At 41.0% G+C, this 21,533-nt stretch overlaps 2 protein-coding genes across 2 annotated transcripts in view; both read left to right on the plus strand.

The window, feature by feature from the left end:
* Positions 1 to 1,232: 1,232 nt before the first annotated feature.
* Positions 1,233 to 10,052, plus strand: LOC105104071 (zinc finger protein 709). The gene is made up of 5 exons (XM_010997747.3): positions 1,233 to 1,335; positions 5,560 to 5,691; positions 6,536 to 6,662; positions 6,878 to 6,938; positions 9,039 to 10,052. The coding sequence occupies exons 2-5, from the start codon at positions 5,677 to 5,679 to the stop codon at positions 9,940 to 9,942; spliced, it is 1,107 nt and encodes a 368-aa protein (XP_010996049.2). The 5' UTR covers positions 1,233 to 1,335; positions 5,560 to 5,676; the 3' UTR covers positions 9,943 to 10,052.
* Positions 10,053 to 15,466: 5,414 nt separating this feature from the next.
* Positions 15,467 to 21,533, plus strand: part of LOC105104072 (zinc finger protein 709) — a 33,373-nt gene continuing 27,306 nt past the window's right edge. The window contains exon 1 of the mRNA XM_064479876.1: positions 15,467 to 15,586. Within this exon, the coding sequence (XP_064335946.1) occupies positions 15,584 to 15,586 (3 nt within the window). The 5' untranslated portion in view covers positions 15,467 to 15,583. The remainder of the gene's footprint in view (positions 15,587 to 21,533) is intronic.

A 21,533-nucleotide genomic window follows, 5' to 3' on the forward strand; every position in this document is an offset into this window, starting at 1 on the left:
CTAGACACATGAGAGATTTGAGATTACATGACCAAACTGTGCTCCCAGAATCAGAGAAAATACAGAGAATTGTCCCTTACCTGGAGGTGAAACATCTGGAGCCCACAGCCTCCAGGAACACGTAAACTGGTGACTTGAATTTGCTAGAGGCAAGCTGTTTCATAGTTTTATAAGGAATTGCAAGGGACCTAAATAGCCCAATCATTCTTGAAAACAAAAAACAAAGTAGTAGGGCTAACATGTCTTGCTTTCAAAAACTTTAAGCAGAGGTACTCAAGGTAGTGTGGGACCTACACAAGGAGAGACATAACAGTTCTATGTACAGATTGAGATTTGAAAAATAAACTCCTACATTTAAGGCCAACTGATCTTTGATAAAGGTTCCGAAAATGGGGAAAGAATATTCTTTTCATAAATTGGTGCCGGGTGAACTGGATGGCCATATGTAAAAGAAAGAAGTTCTACTCACGTCACACCACATACAATAATCTATTAGTAAGGAGGAAAGACGTAAACATAAGAAGGAAACTATAATAAACTTAGATAAAATATAGGAAAAAATTTCCTGAACTTGGATTTGGTGGAAGAAGTTGTTATATTGACATCGAGAGCAATTACACGGGGAAAAAAAAATGGGTAATTTTAACTTCAACAAATTAATGACTTCTGTGCTTCAAAGGACACCATCCAGAAAGTGAAAACATCCTTTGAAATCCTTGCACATTGTTGCTAGGAATAGAAATTGCACTGTCGGCATGAAAAACAACATGGCAGTTCCTCAAAAAATTAGGTACCGAGTTACCATCTGATCTAGCAATCCTACTTCTGGGTAAATACTATAATTTACAGTGGTCTGAAAGTCTCAAGCCAAGCCCTTGACCCTCCTGTTTCAGGGTCACCTGGTCTGGGCCATCCTCGTGTGCTGTACTTACTTGATTCATTTGGCCATTCAATCAGCATTTCCCCGTGCTTCCGCGTTCATAAAGAACTGGGCGAAAAGAGCACAGGCAATCCAGGAAAAAATTCCGTTTAAATGCAAAAATCCATCGCGGAGTCTGCTCACCGCCCAGCAGCTAGGAATTGCTCCCCAGAGCCATCGGATCCTCCTGCCCTGCTGTCACTCAAGCGTGAGGGGCGTGGCCTTTCAAACTGTCCAATCAAGAACCCCGCTGGGGAAGGTGGGTGGGGAGACGCACTGCAGCGGCGCAGACGGCTCTACTCGCTCCCAATCTCGTGTCCGTAGCGGTCTCTGGCTGCTTTACCGCAGTGTCTCTCGCGCTGCGGTCTGCGGTGGTTGTGGGAGTCATAGGAGGGACTCAAGGAAACCTCGATATGGTGAGTGTGCTTCCCCTCGATGTGGAGACGGGTGGTGGGACCTGGGTTTGCGCGCAGTCGACTCTGGAGTCTGCGGACGCGAGCACGCGGGTGTCGCCGCCCGGACCTCAGTCCCCTCGGGTTTGCAACGGCGGGGCTGGTGGCCGGTCCCGTCAGCGCGCGCGGCGGCGACTTCGACCCCGGAGCCTCTCTGGGTAGCTCTGCGCCCGCAGTCCTACATCTCCCCAGAGTGTGTGTGACCGACCACAGGGCAGATCATCAGGGGACTGTCGTGACTAGGTCTCCGGGGATCGTGCGTGGGAGGGGCTGTGCTCTGTGGAGTCCACAGTGTCTCCTTTCTCCTCGGAGGGACTCGTTTTCTTCTGAGTTTTAAAAGTGTTTTTGTTTTTGGAGCAGGGTCTCAAATCCACAACTCCGTGCCCCCAGCCTAGCGCTTCCTAGGACTGGCAATAAATGCCTCAGTTTCCAGATCCCTCCCCACATTCTCAAAGCCAGCTTCCCCTCTCCGATTCCCAGCATCACCATCAACTATTTAAAATTTAAAATTGCTCAGTGAATATTGATACATTATTGTACATTAAAGTGTACAGTTTACAGATACATTAAAGTGTACAGTGTTAAAAGGTCTGTGGGTTTTGGCAAGTGTTTAATGACGTGTATCTTTCTTTTCTTTTCATTTCTGTATCCTATAGGATAGTTTCATTTCCCTAAAAATTATTTATGCTCAACCTATTCATTAATTCTTCCCTCGAACCATCAAATCCTTCACAGAGATCTTTTCCTTGGCTCATAGTTTTGTCTTTTCCAGATTGTCATATACTTGGAATCATACAATGTGTAGCCTTGTGAGACTGGCTTCTTTCAGTTAGCAATAGACTTTTAAGTTTCTTCCGTATATTTTCATGGCATCATACCTCCTTTCCTTCTGTATCCTTCAACCTTGCTACACTCTTACTAATTCCAGGAGTTATCTCTGTTGCGGATTCTTTCAGATATTTTACATAGACAGTCATGTCATGTAGAACAAAGACAGTTTTATTTCTTGCTTCCCAATCTGTGTATCTTTTATTTCCTTTTTTTTTTTTTTTTCTTACTGCATTGACTAGCTCTTCCAGTACAATGTTGAATAGGAGCAGTGAGAGGAATCTTCTTGCTCTGTTCAGTAAAGCATCTAGTTTCCCACAACTAAGTACAGTATTAGCTACAGGTGTCATGTAAATGTTCTTCCTCAAAAAGAGTTCCCCTCTGTTACTAGTTTGTCATCATAAATGGATATTAGATGGTATCAAATCCTTTTTTTAGATGGCTGAGTAGAAATGTTGGTAGCCAAGGCACCCCATTTGTGTCTGGCATCTGAAGTACGAACGTTGTCTAGGACTGAACTCTTCATGTATAGAGTGTGATGTATGTGAGTTAGTGTTAGAATTGAATTGACCTGTTGGACATCTGTTTGGTGGCGGACAGTTGGAGAAGTGGCATTGGAGCACCACATATTCGTTGTCAGGATGGGGGAAAATCTATTATCTTTAGAAATGCCCCACCTTTGAGAGCAGAAAATGCTAAAATGGACTCAGGTTGACTATTTCCCTACCCCCAGATCAACTAGGCTCTGGCCAAAGCCCAGTCAATTAAGCACTTGTGAAATAGATTGTTTTCAGGACAGTCTTTGGTAAAAGAAGAGACTATCCTGGTGTATTTTTAAACGGCTACTTTTTTTGCCTCTGTTTCTAATTTGGAGACTGCAATTTACCCTGTGACCTCAATTCTCTGATGGAAGGGTTGTTGCTCTTAACTTGCTTGGCTTTTTTTTCTTCCGAGGACAAGTAGGTACTAGAAGGTGACTTCTAAACTCCTTTCGTACCAGACCATAGACAAGAAGTCTCCAACTCCTTTTTTGGGGTGTCTGACTGCTGATAGCTTTAAACCTTACATACTCTTTCATCTACTGGTGCCCACATCTGTACAGGGAGCTAAGAAAGCTTAAGTGTTCCTCCCTTTGGTTCTGGCAAGTGATTGAATTCACAGAAAGCCTTGTTCCTATACTTGAATTCTCACCCTGGCCCCTTCCGTAGGCTCCATAAAAAACTTGGGCCAGGCCCCTTTCCTTGATGTCGCAAGATATTTTTCACCTTCTCTAGAGGCTTGCTTTCCCTTTCCCAAATGTTTCCATCATAGAAGTAATAAACCTTTTCATGCTCTTCAGGCCCATATATGTTATCATCAGCACAGACACCTGAACTAAATCTCAGGCGAGGCTCCACCTGCCTGTACAGGAGACCATAGCAGTTATAGAACAGGTACCATCCTGCACTTTTTGCAGAACTCTTTGCTTTATTGTTCTGTTGATAAAACTTTCAGATCTTTTTAAAAAAAAATTTTATTGAAGTGTAATTGATTTACAATGTTAGTTTCACGTGTATAGCAAAGTGATTCAGTTATACATATACATACATACATATATTCTTTTCAGATTCTTTTCCATTATATGTTACTATAAGAAATTGAATATAGTTCCCTGTGTTATACAGTATGTCCTTATTGTTTGTTGTATATATATAGTAGTGTGTGTCTGTTAATCCCTGGCTCCTAATTTATCCCTCCCTGTCCTTTTCCCTCTGGTAACCATAGTTTGTTTTCTATGTCCATGAGTCTAAAATCTTCAGATATTTTGATATTAGTATATGTCACCTGTATATTTGTCTCCAAGTCAACTACGCAATAAATTCTGTGGACATTGTTGGAAAATTGCTGGGCTGTAAATAGTGATCAAGTTCAGACTCACAGGAAATAGCAGTGGAGTGTATGATTTGGTTGTTCCTCCATTTGTGCATAATATAATGATTTTTTTTCTTCACAATGGTCTTCAACACTTGGGATTATTAAATTAAATAGTTTTTGTTCACTGTGAAATGGGATTTACTGGACATTTTAGTGCCCTATTACCCAGTTGCCAAGGTGATGGATTTTTTTTTCGTATGTTATCCTTTTCATATCTGTTAAATATGTTTTGCTTCTTTTTTCCATTTTAAAATTATATCTGTTCATTTTAACTCTGCCAAAGTAGCCCTTTTATGTTCTTATGTCTGTGTGCATTGCAGATGTTTTTCTTCCCTTTTTTATGTATCTTCTAACTACCTTAATTTTAATTTTTTTGGATTTGTCTCTGGCTTTATGGCTCATTCTTTTTCTTCTATGAGAGGTATTCTTTCTATTCTTCTATCAATAAAACATTAACATGTGACTTCTAAAAGTGGCCTAGTTTTATTTTTCACATTTGAATCTACAATGAGTTGGCTATTATGTATGGAATGAAGGGAAATATGATGTCTTTTTCCAATCGGATAACAGTTTATCCCTGCCTTATGTAGTCAAGTGTTCGTGATGTTTGTGAGTACTCTCCTGCACTGTCCTTGAACAACTTTTTGTATTAAATGCTGGCCTATGGAAGACATTTTTCCTTTCCTTTGTTCTGTTTTTCTCTCTGCCAATACTCTCCTGTCTGAATTATCACAGAGCTGTGTTAGGTAGACTGCCATAGAAAACTTTGTCCATTTTTGGACATTCTTTCTTCCTATTATGTTTGGAGGAGTAGTTTTTATTGAGTCTTAAAAACTGTTTTAGGTATTTGTAAAATTTAATAAATACGTCATTTGGGAGAGGTGACATCTGAGTGACGCTGATTTCTTTCTAAGAACACATGCCCTCTTTACTTATTTCAGTCTACTTTGACATTACCCAATAATTTAAAAAATTTTTCCATGAGGGCCATTAAATATTTTGTAATAGTCTCATTTAGTATTGAATTAAGTTTGGTCTGGAGGAAGCCAGGAGCAAGCTTTCAAATGTTGTCCCTTGGTGTAATCCGATCGGATGGGCTCAGTTCTCCAAGTAACAGATTGTGAGTGTACACGTGTGTTGTTGTCTACCCAGGAAGGTCTGTAGAGACTCAGGGCCCAGAGTTGTTTTGGAGGGCTGATTGGGTAGGTACCATCGCTGAACATGAAACAAAATTACAGTCTCTCCAAAGGAAAATAGGAGCTTACCATATACCATATTGTTGGCATAAACATTTAGCACACTGAGGCACTTTTGTCTCTAAGGTTGGTGAGTTTACTCTCAAAATCACAGATCCAAGATACTAGTGAAAGATGAAATCTGTGAGCAAGCATTTCTAAGGATAAGCAGTCCTGGGCCTGCTAATGTTCACTGTGTTTTGCACACTAGGTAGCTGGACTTTGTTACAAGCAAGTGCTACTGTTGCAGTAGAAAGAGCCAGTAGGGCTGCCCTAGGCAGCTGCTCCTACTCCCTGGACCCACAACAAGAGAAGTGTTCCCACACTGATGTTGCTCTGCCAAGTAAGTGAATTCTAGCCTCAGAATGGGTGGATACGTGCCTTTTCTCTGTTCCCTCCACATGGACATCAGTGGGTAATTGATCTCTTTTAGGCACCAGCATTTAGGAAATTATGCCGCTGGGGGGTTCCTGTGGCTGGGGTGGGCTGTCATGGTGCTGTGCCTCACATGGGAGCTCAGAAGAGAGAAGGGTGGCTGGTCAGGTATCACTTGCTGCTGAAATGAGAGAAAGGCTATTTTAGGTTTTTTTGAGTAAAGCACTGTTGAACTCGTTGTGTATTTTGTAAATTTGTGCAAATTCACCATGAAACCATTGTAGATTTTAATGAAGCCCTTGCAAATTCCAAGTCTTAACCTGTTCCACAAGGTCACCAAGGCCCAGGTTATAGTTTTATGATTCTGCGGAAAAGAGGTCTTCTGTGATCGTACCATTTCAGAATGGGTGACTCTATGTCCTAAAAATCGTACAGAAGCCATCCTGAGGCCCCTGAACGTGGGGATTTAGTGGAGGTGAGACTTGTCACACTTTCCTCCTCATGCCTGGGCTCTAACTCTCAGCAACTTCCTAGTCCCATGAGATGGGGTAGAGAAAGAGAGGCAAATTGAGTACGTGGTAAAGATTATACAAATTTTAATCTGTTCTCCTCCACAAGAATATTTTTATTTAGCCACCTGGATCTGACCACTTCCATTGACCTGGAGGTGATTGTCATCACAGAGTAAGAGTCCCAATGACAAAATGTTTGGAGACCACAGAGTCATATGTGAACTTCCTGTGAGTTGAGTATAAATTGCCGTTGCTCTTCCTCCTTCCCATCCTCCCACATACGTATTTGGGGTGTTTCAGGACTCAGTGACCTTTGAGGATGTGAGTGTGAAGTTCAGCACGGAGGAGTGGGCTTTGCTGGATCTATCCCAGAAGAAACTCTACAGAGATGTGATGCAGGAAACCTGCAGGAACCTGACCTCAATAGGTAGGGATGACAACATTCTTACTTAATTACTTAGTCCGCTAGAGAACCAGTGTTTTTTGCTCATCAAATCTTTCAAGAGGTTGAATGTGGAAAGGGATTACATTGGTAAATAAACGAGGCAGGGTCATAGCTCATCATGGACCTGTCATGTAATAATTTTTCTATAATCTTTTGCAATTTATAATGATTTCTGTTGTTGTTGTTCTGCATTTTAGAAGAAAAGTTGAAAGACCCTGACATTGAAGATCAGTGTGAAAATCATGGGACAAATCTAAGGTGAGCGACACTCACATAGGAAAGCAATTTCCCATGACAGGATGTTAGTATGCCATGACATTTTATTTATTTAAAGTATAGTTGATTTACAATGTTGTGTTAGTTTCAGGTGTACAGCAAAGTGATTCAGTGAGATAAATATATATATCTCCATTCTTTTTCAGATCCTTTTCCATTATAGTTTATTACAAGATATTTAATATAATTCCATCTGCTATACAGTGGGTTCTCCTTGTATATTGTATATATAGGAGTAAGTATCTGTTAATCTCAAACTCCAAATTTATCCCTCCCCTCTCCTTTCTCCTTTGGTAACCCTAAGTTTGTTTTCTATGTCTGGGTCTGTTTCTGTTTTGCAAATAAATTCATTTGTATCATTTTTTTTAGATTCCACATATAAGTGGTATCATATATTTGTCTTTCTTAGTCTGACTTACTTCACTTAGTATGGTCATCTCTAGGTCCATCTGTGTTGCTGCAAATGGCATTATTTCATTCTTTTTATGGCTGAGTATTATTCCATTGTGTATATATATCATATCTTCTTTATCCAGTCATCTGTTGATGGACATTTTAGGTTGCTTCCATGTCTTGGCTATTGTAAATAGTGCTGCTATGAACTTTGGGGTGCATGTATCTTTTCAAATTCAAGTTTTCATCTTTTCTGGAGGCAGGCCCAGGAGTGGGATCGCTGGATCATCTGGTAACTCTATTTTCACTTTTTCATAGAACCTCCAAACTGTTCTCTATAGTGGCTGCACCAAATTACATTTCCACCAACAGTGTAAGAGAGTTCCCTTTTCTCCACACCCTCTCCAGCATTTATTATTTGTAGACTTTTTGATAATGGCCATTCTGACTGGTGTTAGGTGGTACCTCATCGTGGTTTTGATTTGCATTTCTTTAATAATTAGTGATGTGGAGCATCTTTTTGTGTGCCTGTTGGCCATCTGTATGTCTTCTTTGGAGAAATGTCTATTTAGATCTTCTGCCCATTTTTTCATTGGGTTGTTTGGTCTTTGATACTGAGTTATATGAGCTGTTTGTATATTTTGGAAATTAATCCCTTGTCTGTGTTTTGTTGTTGGTTTCCTTTGTTGTGCAAGAGCTTTTAAGTTTAATTAGGTCCCATTTGTTTATTTTTGCTTATATTTCCATTACTGTAGGAGACAGATCCAAAGAAATACTGCTGCAATTCATGTCAAAGAATGTTCTGCCTATGTTTTCCTCCAGGAATTTTGGAGTATCTGGTCTTATATTTAGGTCTTTAATCCATTTTGAGTTTATTTTCAAATATGGTGTTAAAGAATTTCCTAATTTCACTCTTTTACATGTAGCATTCCAGTTTTCCCAGCACCCCTTATTGAAGAGACTGTCTTTTCTCCATTGCATATTTTTGCCTCCGTTGTCACAGATTAATTGACCACAAGTACGTGGGTTTATTTCTGGGCTTTCTACCCTGTTCCACTGATCTGTGTGTCTGTTTTTGTTCCAGCACACACTGTGTTGATTATTGTAGCTTTGTCGTATTAGTATAGCCTGAAGTCAGGGATCCTGATTCCTCCAGCTGCATTCTTCTTTCTCAAGATTGTTTATGCTATGACATTTTAAAAGAAGGAAATAAATCAGCCCAGCCTTAAAATGAATGTGTCTTAGGATTTTTCCATCAAATCCTTTTTCTCAGCTGTGTCCTTAATGTTGAGTGTTTGAAAAATAGTACACTTAAAGTCAGTGTTCAGAATCACCATTTGTGAATATCACTGTTTTGATCATTGCTCTGATTGTGCTCTCTTGTAGAGCTTTAGAATATTCAATTTCAATCAGGATGTGCAGAAAACTCACACTTTCTTTGAAAATGGTAAAAATTTCATTGTCATAACTGTTAATAAATATAATTAATGAACAATTCATTAAAAATATGCTTCTTACTTTTTACAGTAGTTGTATGGTAGAGATACTTTGTAAAAATAAAGAAGGTAGTCAGTATGAGAAACCTTTAGCCAGATTTCAAATCATAATCAGAAAAAAATCAACTGGAATGAAACTATGTGAACTCACTGTGTTAGGATGTGTCTTCATGCATCATTTATCCTTTACTAGGCACATGACATCTCACAGTACACCCAACCCATATGAGTATCTGGGATATGAAGAGAAGCCATATAAATGCAAGGAATGTGGGAAAGGCTTCAAGCATCGTCAGTCCAGACATATGCATGAAAAGATTCACACTGGAGAGAAACCCTTTAATTGTAAGGAATGTGGGAAGGCCTTCAAGCTTCGCCAGTCCATTCAAAGGCATGAAAGGATTCACACTGGAGAGAAACCCTATGAATGTAAAAGATGTGGAAAAGCCTTCAGGTACTACCACAACTTTCAAAAACACGAACAAACTCACAATGGAGAAAAACCCTATAGATGTAAGCACTGTGGTAAAGCCCTCAGTTCTCTCAGATACTGTCGAATTCATGAAATAATGCACACTGGAGAAAAACCTTATAAATGTAAGCAATGTGGTAAAGCTTTCAATTGTCGCAGTTACTCTATAAAACATGAGAGAACTCATAGTGGATTGAAACCGTATGAATGTAAGCAATGTGGTAAACCCTTCAGCTGTGCCAGTTACATTCGAAGACATGAAAGGACACACACTGGAGAAAAGCCTTATGAATGTAAGGAGTGTGGTAAAGCTTTTAGTTGTTCAAGTTCCTTTCGAAAACATGAGAGAACCCATACCGGAGAGAAACCCTATGAATGTAAGCAATGTGGTAAAGCCTTCAGTTATTCCAGATCCTTTCGAAGCCATGAAAGGAGACACAGTGGAGAAAAACCCTATAAATGTAAAACTTGTGGTAAAGCTTTCACTTGTCCAAATTCCTGTCGAAAACATGAGAGAATTCATTCTGGACAGAAACCCTATGTATGTAAGGAATGTGGGAAAGCCTTCAGTTCTCTTACCAAATTTCAGACACATAATGAAGCACACTGGAGATGGACCTTATGAATGTAAAGAGTGTGGGAAAGTCTTTGATTGTTCCAATTATTTTCATTGTCATGAAAGGACTCACAGTGGAGAAAAGCCATATAAATGTAAGGAATGTGGTAAGGCCTTCAGGTTTCCTTGTTGTCGTCAAATACATGAAAGAAGCCATACTGGAGAGAGGCCCTGTGAATGTAGGCAGTTTGGTAAAGCCTTCACTTACCTCAGTTCCATTCAAAAACATGAAAGAAGTCATAGTGGAGAGAAACCCTATGAATGTAAGGAATGTGGAAAAGCCTTCATTTATCCCTCAAATGTCCAAAGACACATGATAACGCATACTGGTGATGGACCTTGCACATGTAAAGAGTGTGGGAAAGCCTTTAAGTGTCCCAGTTCATTACGAACACATGAGAACACTCACTCTGGAGAGAAGCCCTACCAATGCAGAACTTGTAGTAAAGCCTTCAGTTGTCCCAGTTACCTTCAAAACCATGAAAAAACTCATAATGGAGAATAGCACTATGAATATGAGGAATGTGTGGAGGCGTTTATTCTAGTTCATTCCAAATAGGTAAAAGAGCCTACGTTGGAGTTTGATAGCACAAGGGTTGGTTAGCAGTACTTGACAGGGGTGTTTCCAGTGAGGTTAAAGAGAGTTCTTCTGGAGGTGTCTTCAAATAAATGAAATCTCCATGTTGTAAGATGTGATCCTTAAGGTCTTCATTTCCTGAGGGTACCCTGTGAAAAGACTTTTTCCAAAACATGGTTACTTTTAATAGAAGCAGTTAAGCCTTTGCAACGTTGGAGTATCTCCCCTTTTATCAGTTGTCAGAAGAAGCTGTAGTCAAGTGCACTGTGTGTCCTGTGACTATGTCAAAGGGTGAGAGTTTATGAGGTCCAAGTGGGGTGGGTCTGAGATATGGAAGGACTAATGGCAATGCTTCTGGCCAAGGTATTTGTAGGGCCTCTACAAATTCTGCCAATCGAGTCTTAATTGCCATTCGTGCATTTGACTAAACCAGAGGATTGAGGGTCAGCCTGGTGATAGTGTTGTAAAACCAGTCATACAGCAGAGACTTGGCAAACACCTGGCCAGTAAAGCGGGTTCCCTGATCACTGTGAAATTTGAGAGGAGTTCCCTGGTAGGGATGATCTTTCCAAAAAGGACTTTAGCCACTGCAAGGGAGGGCTTCAGTCCAGTGTCTAAGCCTACAGACCATGATGACTAAAACGTGTTTCTATCCATTAGACCGAGGAAGTTGAGTGAAATCATTTGGCAGACCTCACATGCCCCATTAGGCAGTTGTAAATGTTCAGGAGCAGTACAGACAGGCTTCCCTGGGCTATATTTTGTGGCTTTGTTAATGTTTCTCCAGCAATACTGATTTATGAAGGACATCATTTCATCAGTTGACCAGTGGTTTAGTGCATGTATGCTGGTGAGGAGTGGGAATTTTAGAATCTCTGGTAGGACTGGGTTGGTATTTGACCCAAACAAGAACTTTCTCTTTTTATCAGACCAAAAGTTACTGAATTTCTAATCTTGTTTTTCCTTTTCTGAGGCCAATTGTTGGACCTCTCCAGCCCTTTTTCCTAAATAATTTGGGCAAATATCCCTTTGGTTATGACAGAGGTTTGGCTGCTGTAGATCCCTTTAAGTGCAGCATTCCTTGCAGAAGTATCAGCAAGATGATTTCTCCCACCTTCCAGAGAATCAAGTTAAAAATGCTTATTAGGAAGATGCAGAACTCTTTTGCAGGAGTTGATTTGCTCCACTCCTGAAATAAGTTGATTTGCAGACAACTAATGACATTTTATTTTTCAACATCCTATCTGATAAATGTGATCAGACAATTTGGTTTTTTTTTTTCTTTAAATTAAGTTCCTTTTTTTGATGTAAAAAAATGTTTAGGAATCTTAATAATAGCTAAAGTGGCAGGTGGAAGTATTGCCTGAACATGGGGGCCATTTTAAACTTTATTTCCACTGGAAGGAAATTAGCTGGAGCACCGCTTGTAACTGAAGAGAGTCTTTTAGCCTTTTGTGGTAGGGGTACCCACACAAGGTGGCAAATTTGCAAAAAACAACAAAAATGGGCTCAGGTAAAACTTGTAAACAAGGAATATGTTGCCATCAGAATGTGAAAAAACCATTTAGATGTTGCAGGTGCTGGTGGGGGCGGGGGGGAACAATAGCTATTTCTTTATGGTGTCTGGGAAGGAGGGGGCCTCAGCTTGTCAAATGATTTCCAGAAATTTAACAAAGTTGTCAGTTGACTCATTATATGCATGGCCCTATCCAAAAGAACCCCGTGGGAGTTTGCTCTCTCCTGCCCTGTGCAGTGACTGCTCTAAGTCCTTCTCAGTGGGAATCAGCACCTTCCTCATACCAGGCAGACTCCAGATTATTTCCTTCCAGCTGAGTGTAATCCCTGAATATGTTTTCCACTATGTCTGATTGTATGTGATTAAAAGTGTTGTGCTTTTTTTTCTCTAATGAGTGCTTTTGTAGTTTTTTTCTTAGAAATTTTTTTTTACCATTTTCCAAGCACTGTATGCTAAGAAATATTACTGTGTTTTTCATGTCCTGAGAGTATATATTAAAATATCCCACGTTAATGATGGATCTTCAGGTCAACTTTGTAATTTTCTTCATTTAATCATCATACATTCCGAGTCCTCATACATGGATGGTACAAATGAAAAATAGTGCAGCCACTTTAGAAAACAGTCTGGCAGTTACTCAAAAATTAAACCTAGAATTACCACATGATATATCAGTTTCTCTCCTACCTTTATGTTCAAGTGAAATAAAATACATATTCAAAAAAAACTCATACATTAATTTTTTATTTTTTAATTTTTATTGAAGTATATTTGATTTAGAGTGTTTCAGGTGTTTAGCAAAGTAATTCAGTTATACATAAATATATGTATTTTTCAGATTCTTTTCCATTATGGGTTATTACAAGATATTGAATATAGTTCCCTGTGCTATACAGTAGGTCCTTGTTTATTTTATATATGGTTGTATGTGTCTATTAATCCCAAATTTTGCCTTCCCCCACTTTCCCCTTTGGTAACCATAAGTTTGTTCTCTATGTCTATGAGTCTCTTTCTGTTCTGTAAATGTTTATTTGTGTCACTTTTTTTAGATTCCACATATAAGTGATATATGATATTTGTCTTTCTCTGACTTACTTAGTAGGATAAGCTCTAGGTTCATCCATGTTCCTGCAAATTTCATTATTTCATTCCTTTTATGGCTGAGTAGTATTCCATTGTGTATATATACCACATTTTCTTTATCCGTTCAGCTGTCGATGGACATTTAGGTTGCTTCTGTGTGTTGGCTATCATAAATAGTGCTGCTATGTACATTTGGGGTGCACATGTCTTTTCAAGTTAGAGTACATGAATTTTACACCAACATTATTCATAGCAGCCAAAGGTAGAAACATTCCAAATGTACATTAATGAGTGAAGAGATAAATGCAATGGGTTTTATCCATCCAGTGGAATATTATTTGGCCATAAAAATGAATGAAGTTTTGATACATGCTACAACATGACATTACCTTGAAAAATTATGCTAAGTGACTGAAGTCAATCCCAAAGACCATATATTGTATTATTCCATTCATATGAAAGCCTTGAGTAGGGAAATCTCAGTGAGAGATTAGTGGTTGTGTAGGCCTGGGAACTCGAGAAGGAAGTTGAGAGATGGTAAATGATAGCTAAAGAGCAATGGAGTTTCTTTTTGAGGGGAGGAAACTGTTCAGAAATTGGCTGTGGTGGTGATTGCATCTACCTGTGAAAATACTGACGCCACTGAGCAAGGGTTCGGGTGCCCACAGCACAGAAAGCCAAGCTCCGACGGCGGGTGTTTGGAGCAAAGTATGGGTTTTATCTGCAGGGTGCCAAGCAAAGGAATGGGAGACAAGTCTCAGATCCACTCCAACTTGGTCTTTGAGTTAGGGTTTTTGTTTTTTTTTTAAGGGGAAAAACAAAGAGGCTGGGATTAATCATCATCTTGGGACATTTCTGTGACATTTCTTAATCATAGTTTTGGAAGTCAGGATGTCTCTAGGTTATGATTCTCAGCCCAGGTGATCCATGACTTAGGGGTCTGTTAGCTTACCTTGCCCTGGAGAAACGACCTGAGTTTGTACATTAATGATAATCTCCATAATAATAGCAATTTTAGTACATTAACAATGTTATTGACAACAGCAATTTTAGCCATCTGACTAGTTAATTAGTATTCAGTTAGTACAGGATTGAGGGAACAAGAAAGGGAACAAAGTTTTGGATAGAGTAATCATAAACTCAGTAAGGGAACTCTGTTTTAGGAGGATTCAGTTTCACTGAAAATCAGTGAGTTGTAGGCATTAAAGGGGTCCATTGTATAGTATGTGTGTTGTATCTCAAAAAGTGTTCAAATAAGTGAATAAATGCATTAGAGTTTTGCAATGCGAAAGAGTTCTGCAGTTCAGGCACTTAGACATCTAAGGGTTTCCGGGTTATTTAACACATCCATCACCTCAAATTGTTATTGGGTGTGTATGTGCATGTGTGCGTGAGTTGAGAACTCAAAATCCACTCTCAGCAAATTTCATTCACACAATACAGTATAAGTATCTCATCATATTGTCATCCTTAAATATAGACCATTTTTATTAGTCAGTGATACTCAGCTTGCGGTTGGGGTAGTTTCCAGGTGCATCCCATATTTACGTTATGATTTGTTTTTTGTTATATTAGTGAAAATAGGAATTCGTTTGCTTTAGGGACCTTATAGCTGTTTACATTTAAAAGTTCTCTAGGGACACATGCTAGCACTGATCTAAAATAAGTTTCCTTCCAGTGTAAAATGTTAATTTAATGAAACCTGGTGGTTTGATGACATATCTCATACCCTCAGCTTAGAGAAGAGTCCCTGCCCCCAGCTAGGGTTGCGGGGTTCAAACCCCACTGGAGCCCAGTGCTCTGGGATTCTTTCTCTTAAGTACCAAATGAGAGGGGGTGGGGAAGAGATGGGTAGAAGGCTCAACGCTGCCAGATTTCAAAGATTAAAATGGAGCCTGCCTCTATTACAGATAGTGATGTCACCTTTAAGTAGCTGCGTTTCTAAACAAGGGTCACAGTTCCAGCAGTGGCTTCACAGCCTAAAACCAAGCCCTCTTGTTGCAGTCTATCCTGGTCTGAGCACCCTCTTGTTTATACTTGCGTCATCTTGAAACTGAATCAGGAATTCCCTGTGCACACCTGTGACCTCGCGTTCGGACCACGCTGCGTGGAAGACTACAGAGTCAGCCCTAGGACAGGAACAAATTCCGTTTAAATGCGAACGTTCCCGCGGGTACAGGTTGCGGCCAACGGCTGAAGCCAGTTCGCCTGAGCCTTGCGTCCTCCGGCCCCGCTGTCACTCAGGCACGAGGGGGCGCGTTGGAAACTGTCCATTCGGGGGCGTCGCTGGGCCCGGTGGGTGGGGCGACGCGCCTCAGGGGGCGGGGACGTAGCTAGTCGCGTGGGCGTGGCTCTGGATACTGAGCGTCTGCGCCTGAAGGTCTATTTCCTGCGCCGCAGGCTCTGTCGACCTGTGACCCGCACTGGTCTTGGGAGTCGTAGGGAGCCTTCAGGGAGACCCAGGAAACCTAGAAATGGTGAGTGTGCTTCCCCGTGTGGGTGCGGAGACGGAGAAGAGAGGCCGGTTGGAACCGGCCGCAAATGGCCGTGGCGGGCTCCGAGCCTCCCCGCGTTCGACTCCGGAGTCCGCTGACCGGAGTCCACCCGGGGCTCCAGTAGGACCTCAGTCCCTCCGGCTCGCGGCGCGGGGGCGGGGCCGGCAGCGGGGACCCGCGGGCGTCCTGTCCGGTCACTGCGCGTGGTGACTTCGGTTCCGACTCCAGAGCCTCTCTGGGCAGCTCTGCTCCCGCCGCCCCGTATCTCCCTCATGGTGCGTTGACCACGGGGAGAGTCATTAGACTCTGTGTCTGGGCTTTATGCGTAGGAGGAGCTGTGCTGTGTGGGGTCCCCAGTCCCTCATTTTTCCTTAAGGGATTCCCTTTAATCTTGAGTTTTTCCAATTCCAACACGACCCTGTTGCATCAGCGTAGCTCTTCCTAGGGCTGGCGATAAATCCCTAAATTTCCAAATCCCTTTCCTGTTCCCAAACGTCAACTTTCCCTCTCTGATTCACACATTTTCTACTATTTGTCCTCCGTAGTGCATTTCAAACAGCTCTAATATTTTAAGTGTTTAGCCTTTTTCAGTAGAGCCACAGATGGCTATTTAGTTTGTGTCTATTTTACACGAGAGAAAAGCCGAGAATGACCACCTGGAACTAAGTTGTGTGAAATCCTTGTGCCTCTCCTCCCAGGATCTTTCTTGGGCACAAACATCCTATGGAAAATCGCTTGGTTGGAGATTCCTTTTTGAAACTTTTTTGGGTGATCTATCAGCCTTGCCCTCGTTGTTTTTATTAACTGAAAGATTCATTGCTTTATTTAAGTGTCTATTTTTCAGTAGGGGTAAATACATTATTTACTTAATCAATAGGCACAAAAGACAGCATAAACCATTTCCAAAGAGACAAGAAAGAGGTGAATTTCAGGAGGGAAAAAAAGAGGTTCCAGTATTGCATTCCATTTAAGATCCTGGTTTCACTCTTTCTTGCTCTGACTGTAGTTGTTTCTGAGGGCTGTTGATTACTTTTAGATGATTTCAAATGAAATTCCAGGCTTTAGTCTTGCAGACCAGAAGTGTTCAAGTATGATTAATTGCTTACAAGTCTTGCCATGGAAATAATAATTTACAGACATCTTTTTTTGCTGAAAGGAATATATATTTGGGATTTTCTGGTTGAACTAATAAAGTGCATTCTAGTTTTCTTTCCTCCTTTCCACATAAACACTGAATTTGAGTGAATCTGCTGGGTTGTTCAGTGTGTTTGTGAGATTAAAATGTAGTAGTCGTGCCAAGAGACTCTAGTGGGAGTATGGCCTGTGGTTTGTGACCCAAACTAAGCTCCCCCCACCCCACTCTGAGCCTGCAAAGGGAAATAGAAATGAAAGCCCATTGGTTCTTCCTGGGGAACCTTACCCTGCGGATCCCAGAAGAAGCCTTTATGCTGAAAGAAGAAACACAGCCCTGGAAAGCTGGGGAAGCAAGTGCACCTGGGTGGGGGGACGAGGCGATTCGGTAATTCTCTTTCTGAGGTTGTAATTGTGGTTTCTTTAGGTGTAGACGTATGTTTGAGTGTTGCATCCATAATGTAGGTGCACTTAGTGTAATTTGTGCACAGAGAAGTCTGTGAACATCAGCTCTTCTTTCTCCTTGACGGAGTGTTTATGATTGTGGGAGTTCATTTGGGTCGGAACCTGCTGAGAAATTCCTCGCTGGTGAGAGTGGAAGCCTGGGGGAGGAGGGGCTTGCACACCGTCAGGCAAGAGGACAGTACCTGCAGCTGCCAGAGTTCATTTGGAGGGGGGCCCTACCCTTCTTCACTGGGGACTGACTCACTTCTAGGGGTCCTGTTTCCGTCAGGAGTGTCTGCACCACAATTTTAAGAATGTGTTTAACTTTCTGAATGTGGGTTTTCCTTTTGAACTATAGGGAAGCGGTCTGCTTATGTCAGCTGATTCCTATACTTGCTTTTCCTTCCTTTGGATTCCTTTATCTGTTGAGCATTGTGTTCCTGTAATTCTTCTTTTCCTTAGTAGTTCCCACCTGACCCCTCTGCGTCCACACAGTTTGCACTATTTTATACATTTTGTATTACTGCGATACATTTGTTAGAATTACTGAACCAATATTGATGCATTAAAATCCACAGTTTTCATTATCAATGGCTTTGTGTTGTAGGGTCTGTGGGTTTTGGTAAATGCTTAAGGACACGTATCCATCATCTCTGTATCATATATGGTAGTTTCACTTCTCTCAAGATCCCTTAGGCTCCACCTGTTCATTCACCTCTACCTTCAGGACCAAAGATCTTTTTACTGGCTCATAATACTATCTTTTCCAGAATGTCATATACTTGGAACCTTGTGTAGCCTTTCCAGATTGGCTCTACTTAGCAATGTACTTTTAAGTTTCCTTCATGTGTTTTCACAGGTTGATGCCTCATTTCATTTTTTCACTGAACAATATTTCATCTTATTACAGTGGTAATGACCCCGATTATCCATTTGACTCTATCCATCTGCTGATGGACATTTAGGTTGCTTCCATCTCTTGGCTATTGTAAATAGTGCTGCTATGAACGTTGAGGTGTGTATCTTTTCAAATTAGCAATTTCTCCATATATATGCCCAGGAGTGGGATTACTGGATCATATGGTAACTCTGTTTTTAGATTTTTTAAGGAATCTCCATACTGTTTTCCATAATGGCTGCACCGAATTATATTCCCACCAACAGTGTGGGAGGGTTCCCTTTTCTCCACACACCCTCTCCAACATTTATTGTTTGTGGATTTTTTAATGATGGCCATTCTGACCAGTGTGAGGTGATACCTCATTATAGTTTTGATACCTCATTATAGTTTTGATTGTATCAAATCTTTTTATGTTTATTTCCCCCTCCTTTCATTTCTGATATTAGTAATTTCTGTTTCGCCTTCTCTTCTCAGTTATCTTGACTAGATGTTAATCAATTTTATTATAATTAATATTTTCTAAGGATCAGCTTTTGGTTTTGAAAAGTAGAGTGTTTTTTTCCTTTCAAAAATTTAAATATTTCACTCTGCTCTCTCCCTGATTGCATCATTTCTGAAAAGAGGTCTGATTTAATTCGTCTTTTTTCTCTATAAGTAAGGTAGATATTCCCCTCTAGCTTTTTTTCAATATGTTCTGTTTGTCTTTGATTTTTCTCTAGAGTATGATATACATCATATGCATTTTGATGTTTAGTCTTCTCTGAGCTTTTCGGATCCACAGCATGCCATTTATGATTAATTTCAGGAAAATCAGTGATTATTCCTTCACTAATTTTTTAGCTTCCTTTCTGTGAATCTTTTCTTTCAGTTATTCCCATTTTGTGTATTTTAAACCTTCTGTCATCACTGCAGTTCATGGATTTTGTGTTCTTTCTTGATTTTTTTGTTTGTTTTTTGTTTTGGGGGGTTTTTTGCCTTTGTATTAGCCTCTGGAGAAATAGATTGTTTTCAGTACAAGCCTTGTGAAGAACAGATTTTGTTTTTGTTTTTGTTTTGTTTTTAATGGAAAGAGCAGGGTTTTATTCACAACTCGAACAATGAAGCAAGAAATACAGCAGGGACATGATTTGTGTCTGCATTGGCAATATTCCTGGCAACCCAGCCAGAAATCACAGTAACAGAGCAGCAGAGTTTTGAGCCCCCGATTTACATCTGAATGGGGCCACGACCAGTATCCCATTCAGGACCTTCCCTCGGTGGATACAGTCAAGCCATGTGGTCATAATGTCTTCCTGACTCATGGCCTTGCTTCTGCAGCATTTGCACCAGCTCCCTCCTATACTGGGTGTGAGGTGCTGGGTCTCTGAGGCTCATGCCCCAAGATTTCTTTTGCAGGAGGATCCTGAGCAGATCATGACCCAGCAGCAGGCTCTGGTCCCTCAGGGAGATGTGAGGAGCTGTCCCCAATAGGAATGGGCTGGAGGGCTTCAGGCTCTTCTTGCTCGTGAAGTGACCAGTGGCCCACAGGTTGCCCCGCAGGTGCACTCAGATCTTGCTGGCGGGACTTGGGACTCCGGGAGATCCCAGGGCAGCGCCCCCGGCCGGCAGGGTCCTGGCTGGACCCCCACCACACCTCTGCTCCAGCACACTTGGCAGTGGCTCGCATCCACGGCTCCCAGTGCTTATTTTTAAATGCCACCTTTATTTTCCCTTTTTCAGTTTTGGAGAGAGTGTTTTATCTGTGACCTCAATGCTTTGATGGGTTTAAGAAGAGTTGTTCAAGTTTTTTTCACTGTTTTCTTTTAGGCCAGGAATGATGACTTCTAAGTTTTTTAAATGCCAGACTAGAACCTGGAAGTCTCCAGCTTCAGTTTTGGATACTTGATGCTGACTGCTTTAAAACCTCATCTGTCCTCTTTTCCCTTTTACCCACATCTATGCAAAGTGATCAGAAAGCCTTGGTCCTCCTTCCTTTGGCAGTATCAAGAGATGCAATCCTCTTAAGACCCTGCTCTTGTGTGTGAACCCTCACCCTAACCCAGCCCCTAACTTTAATTTTTAGAAGGTCCAGATACCTTTCCTTGCTTGGTGAAGCCATGTGCTGGAGAGGCCTGCCTTACTTTCTTCAGATACATCGATTATTTAAGAAACAAACCCTTTCATACACTATTGGCAATGTGTGCTGTCATCAGCTAAGGGATTCTTATGCCCAGGGGTCAAACTGTCACGTTCCCTGTTTACCTTGTGGGAGCTTGGAATTAGGGAGACTGGCAGGGCAGCCTGTAGAATGGCTGATCAGGAAACACTTCCTCCTGCAATTTGAAAATGGAGATTTTATGTTCTTTAGGAGGAAAGCACTGCCGAAGGCTTCATGTATTTTATATTCATGAGCAGGTTCACCATCAAACCCTTGTGATTTTCAGTGAACACACTTGTAATCTGCAGCTCTCAACCTGTTCCTCGGAGTTAGAAAGGCATGGGCACAGTGTTCTAGATCTGCCATCAAAAGCTCTCCTGACGTATCGTCTCCCTCTGTGCCCTGGCGGCCCTGTGGTCCCCAAGTGTAGGGATTTCGTGGGCTGTTTTCATGCCATCTTCCTAGTGTCTGAACTCTAAGCTCCAGTTAGCTTTCTAGTGCATCACATCACACAGAGAAAAAGGAAAAACTGAGTCTGTGATAAATATTACACAAGTGAAAAGCAATACTTGCCCACAAGAATATTTCCATTCCATCATCTACATCTGACTATTTCTAACGGCCTAGAGACCTTTAGGGCCAAATCAGCCAGCTGGAGCTTATTAAAATTTTTACAGCTTTCCTGGACTCTCGGTTTTGGTGATAGGAATGGAAGAAAAGGCTTCTTCACTGTGTTCTTATTCATGAAACATTGTGCAGATTTAACCCTCTGCCTCATAAGTGCTATGCATGGTGGGTAAAAAGGAAGGAGATGAAAGAGATTTTTCTTCACAAAATATTTTTTGATGGTCTTAAAATGGTAACATTTGTATCATTTGTATAGCATTTCTCATTTCCCAACGTGCTCCAGACCCTACTATTAGTAAGAAGTAAGATGTAATGTGATCGCAGTAATTATCTCCACATTAAACACACTGGAGTTGGACCTCATCCATGCAAGAAATGTGGGAAGGCTTTCGATTGTCCCAGTTTATTACGAAACCATGAAAGAACTCACGCTGGAGAGAAACCATATGAATGTAAACATTGTAGTAAAGCCTTTAGTCTCCTGCGTTCTTTACAAAACCATGAAAGAACTCATATTGGAGAGTAGCCCTATGAATGTGAGAAATGTGCGAAAGCCTTTGGTTCTAACACCAAATTTTGAAGACGTGATGAAGCACACTGGAGAGGGACCTTATAAATGTAAGGAATGTGGGAACGCCTTTGATTGTCTCAGTTCATTATGAAATTGTAAAAGAACTCAGAGAGAAACT

Source organism: Camelus dromedarius, chromosome 27, assembly GCF_036321535.1.
Source record: "Camelus dromedarius isolate mCamDro1 chromosome 27, mCamDro1.pat, whole genome shotgun sequence".
In the NCBI taxonomy this organism is placed as follows: domain Eukaryota; kingdom Metazoa; phylum Chordata; class Mammalia; order Artiodactyla; family Camelidae; genus Camelus; species Camelus dromedarius.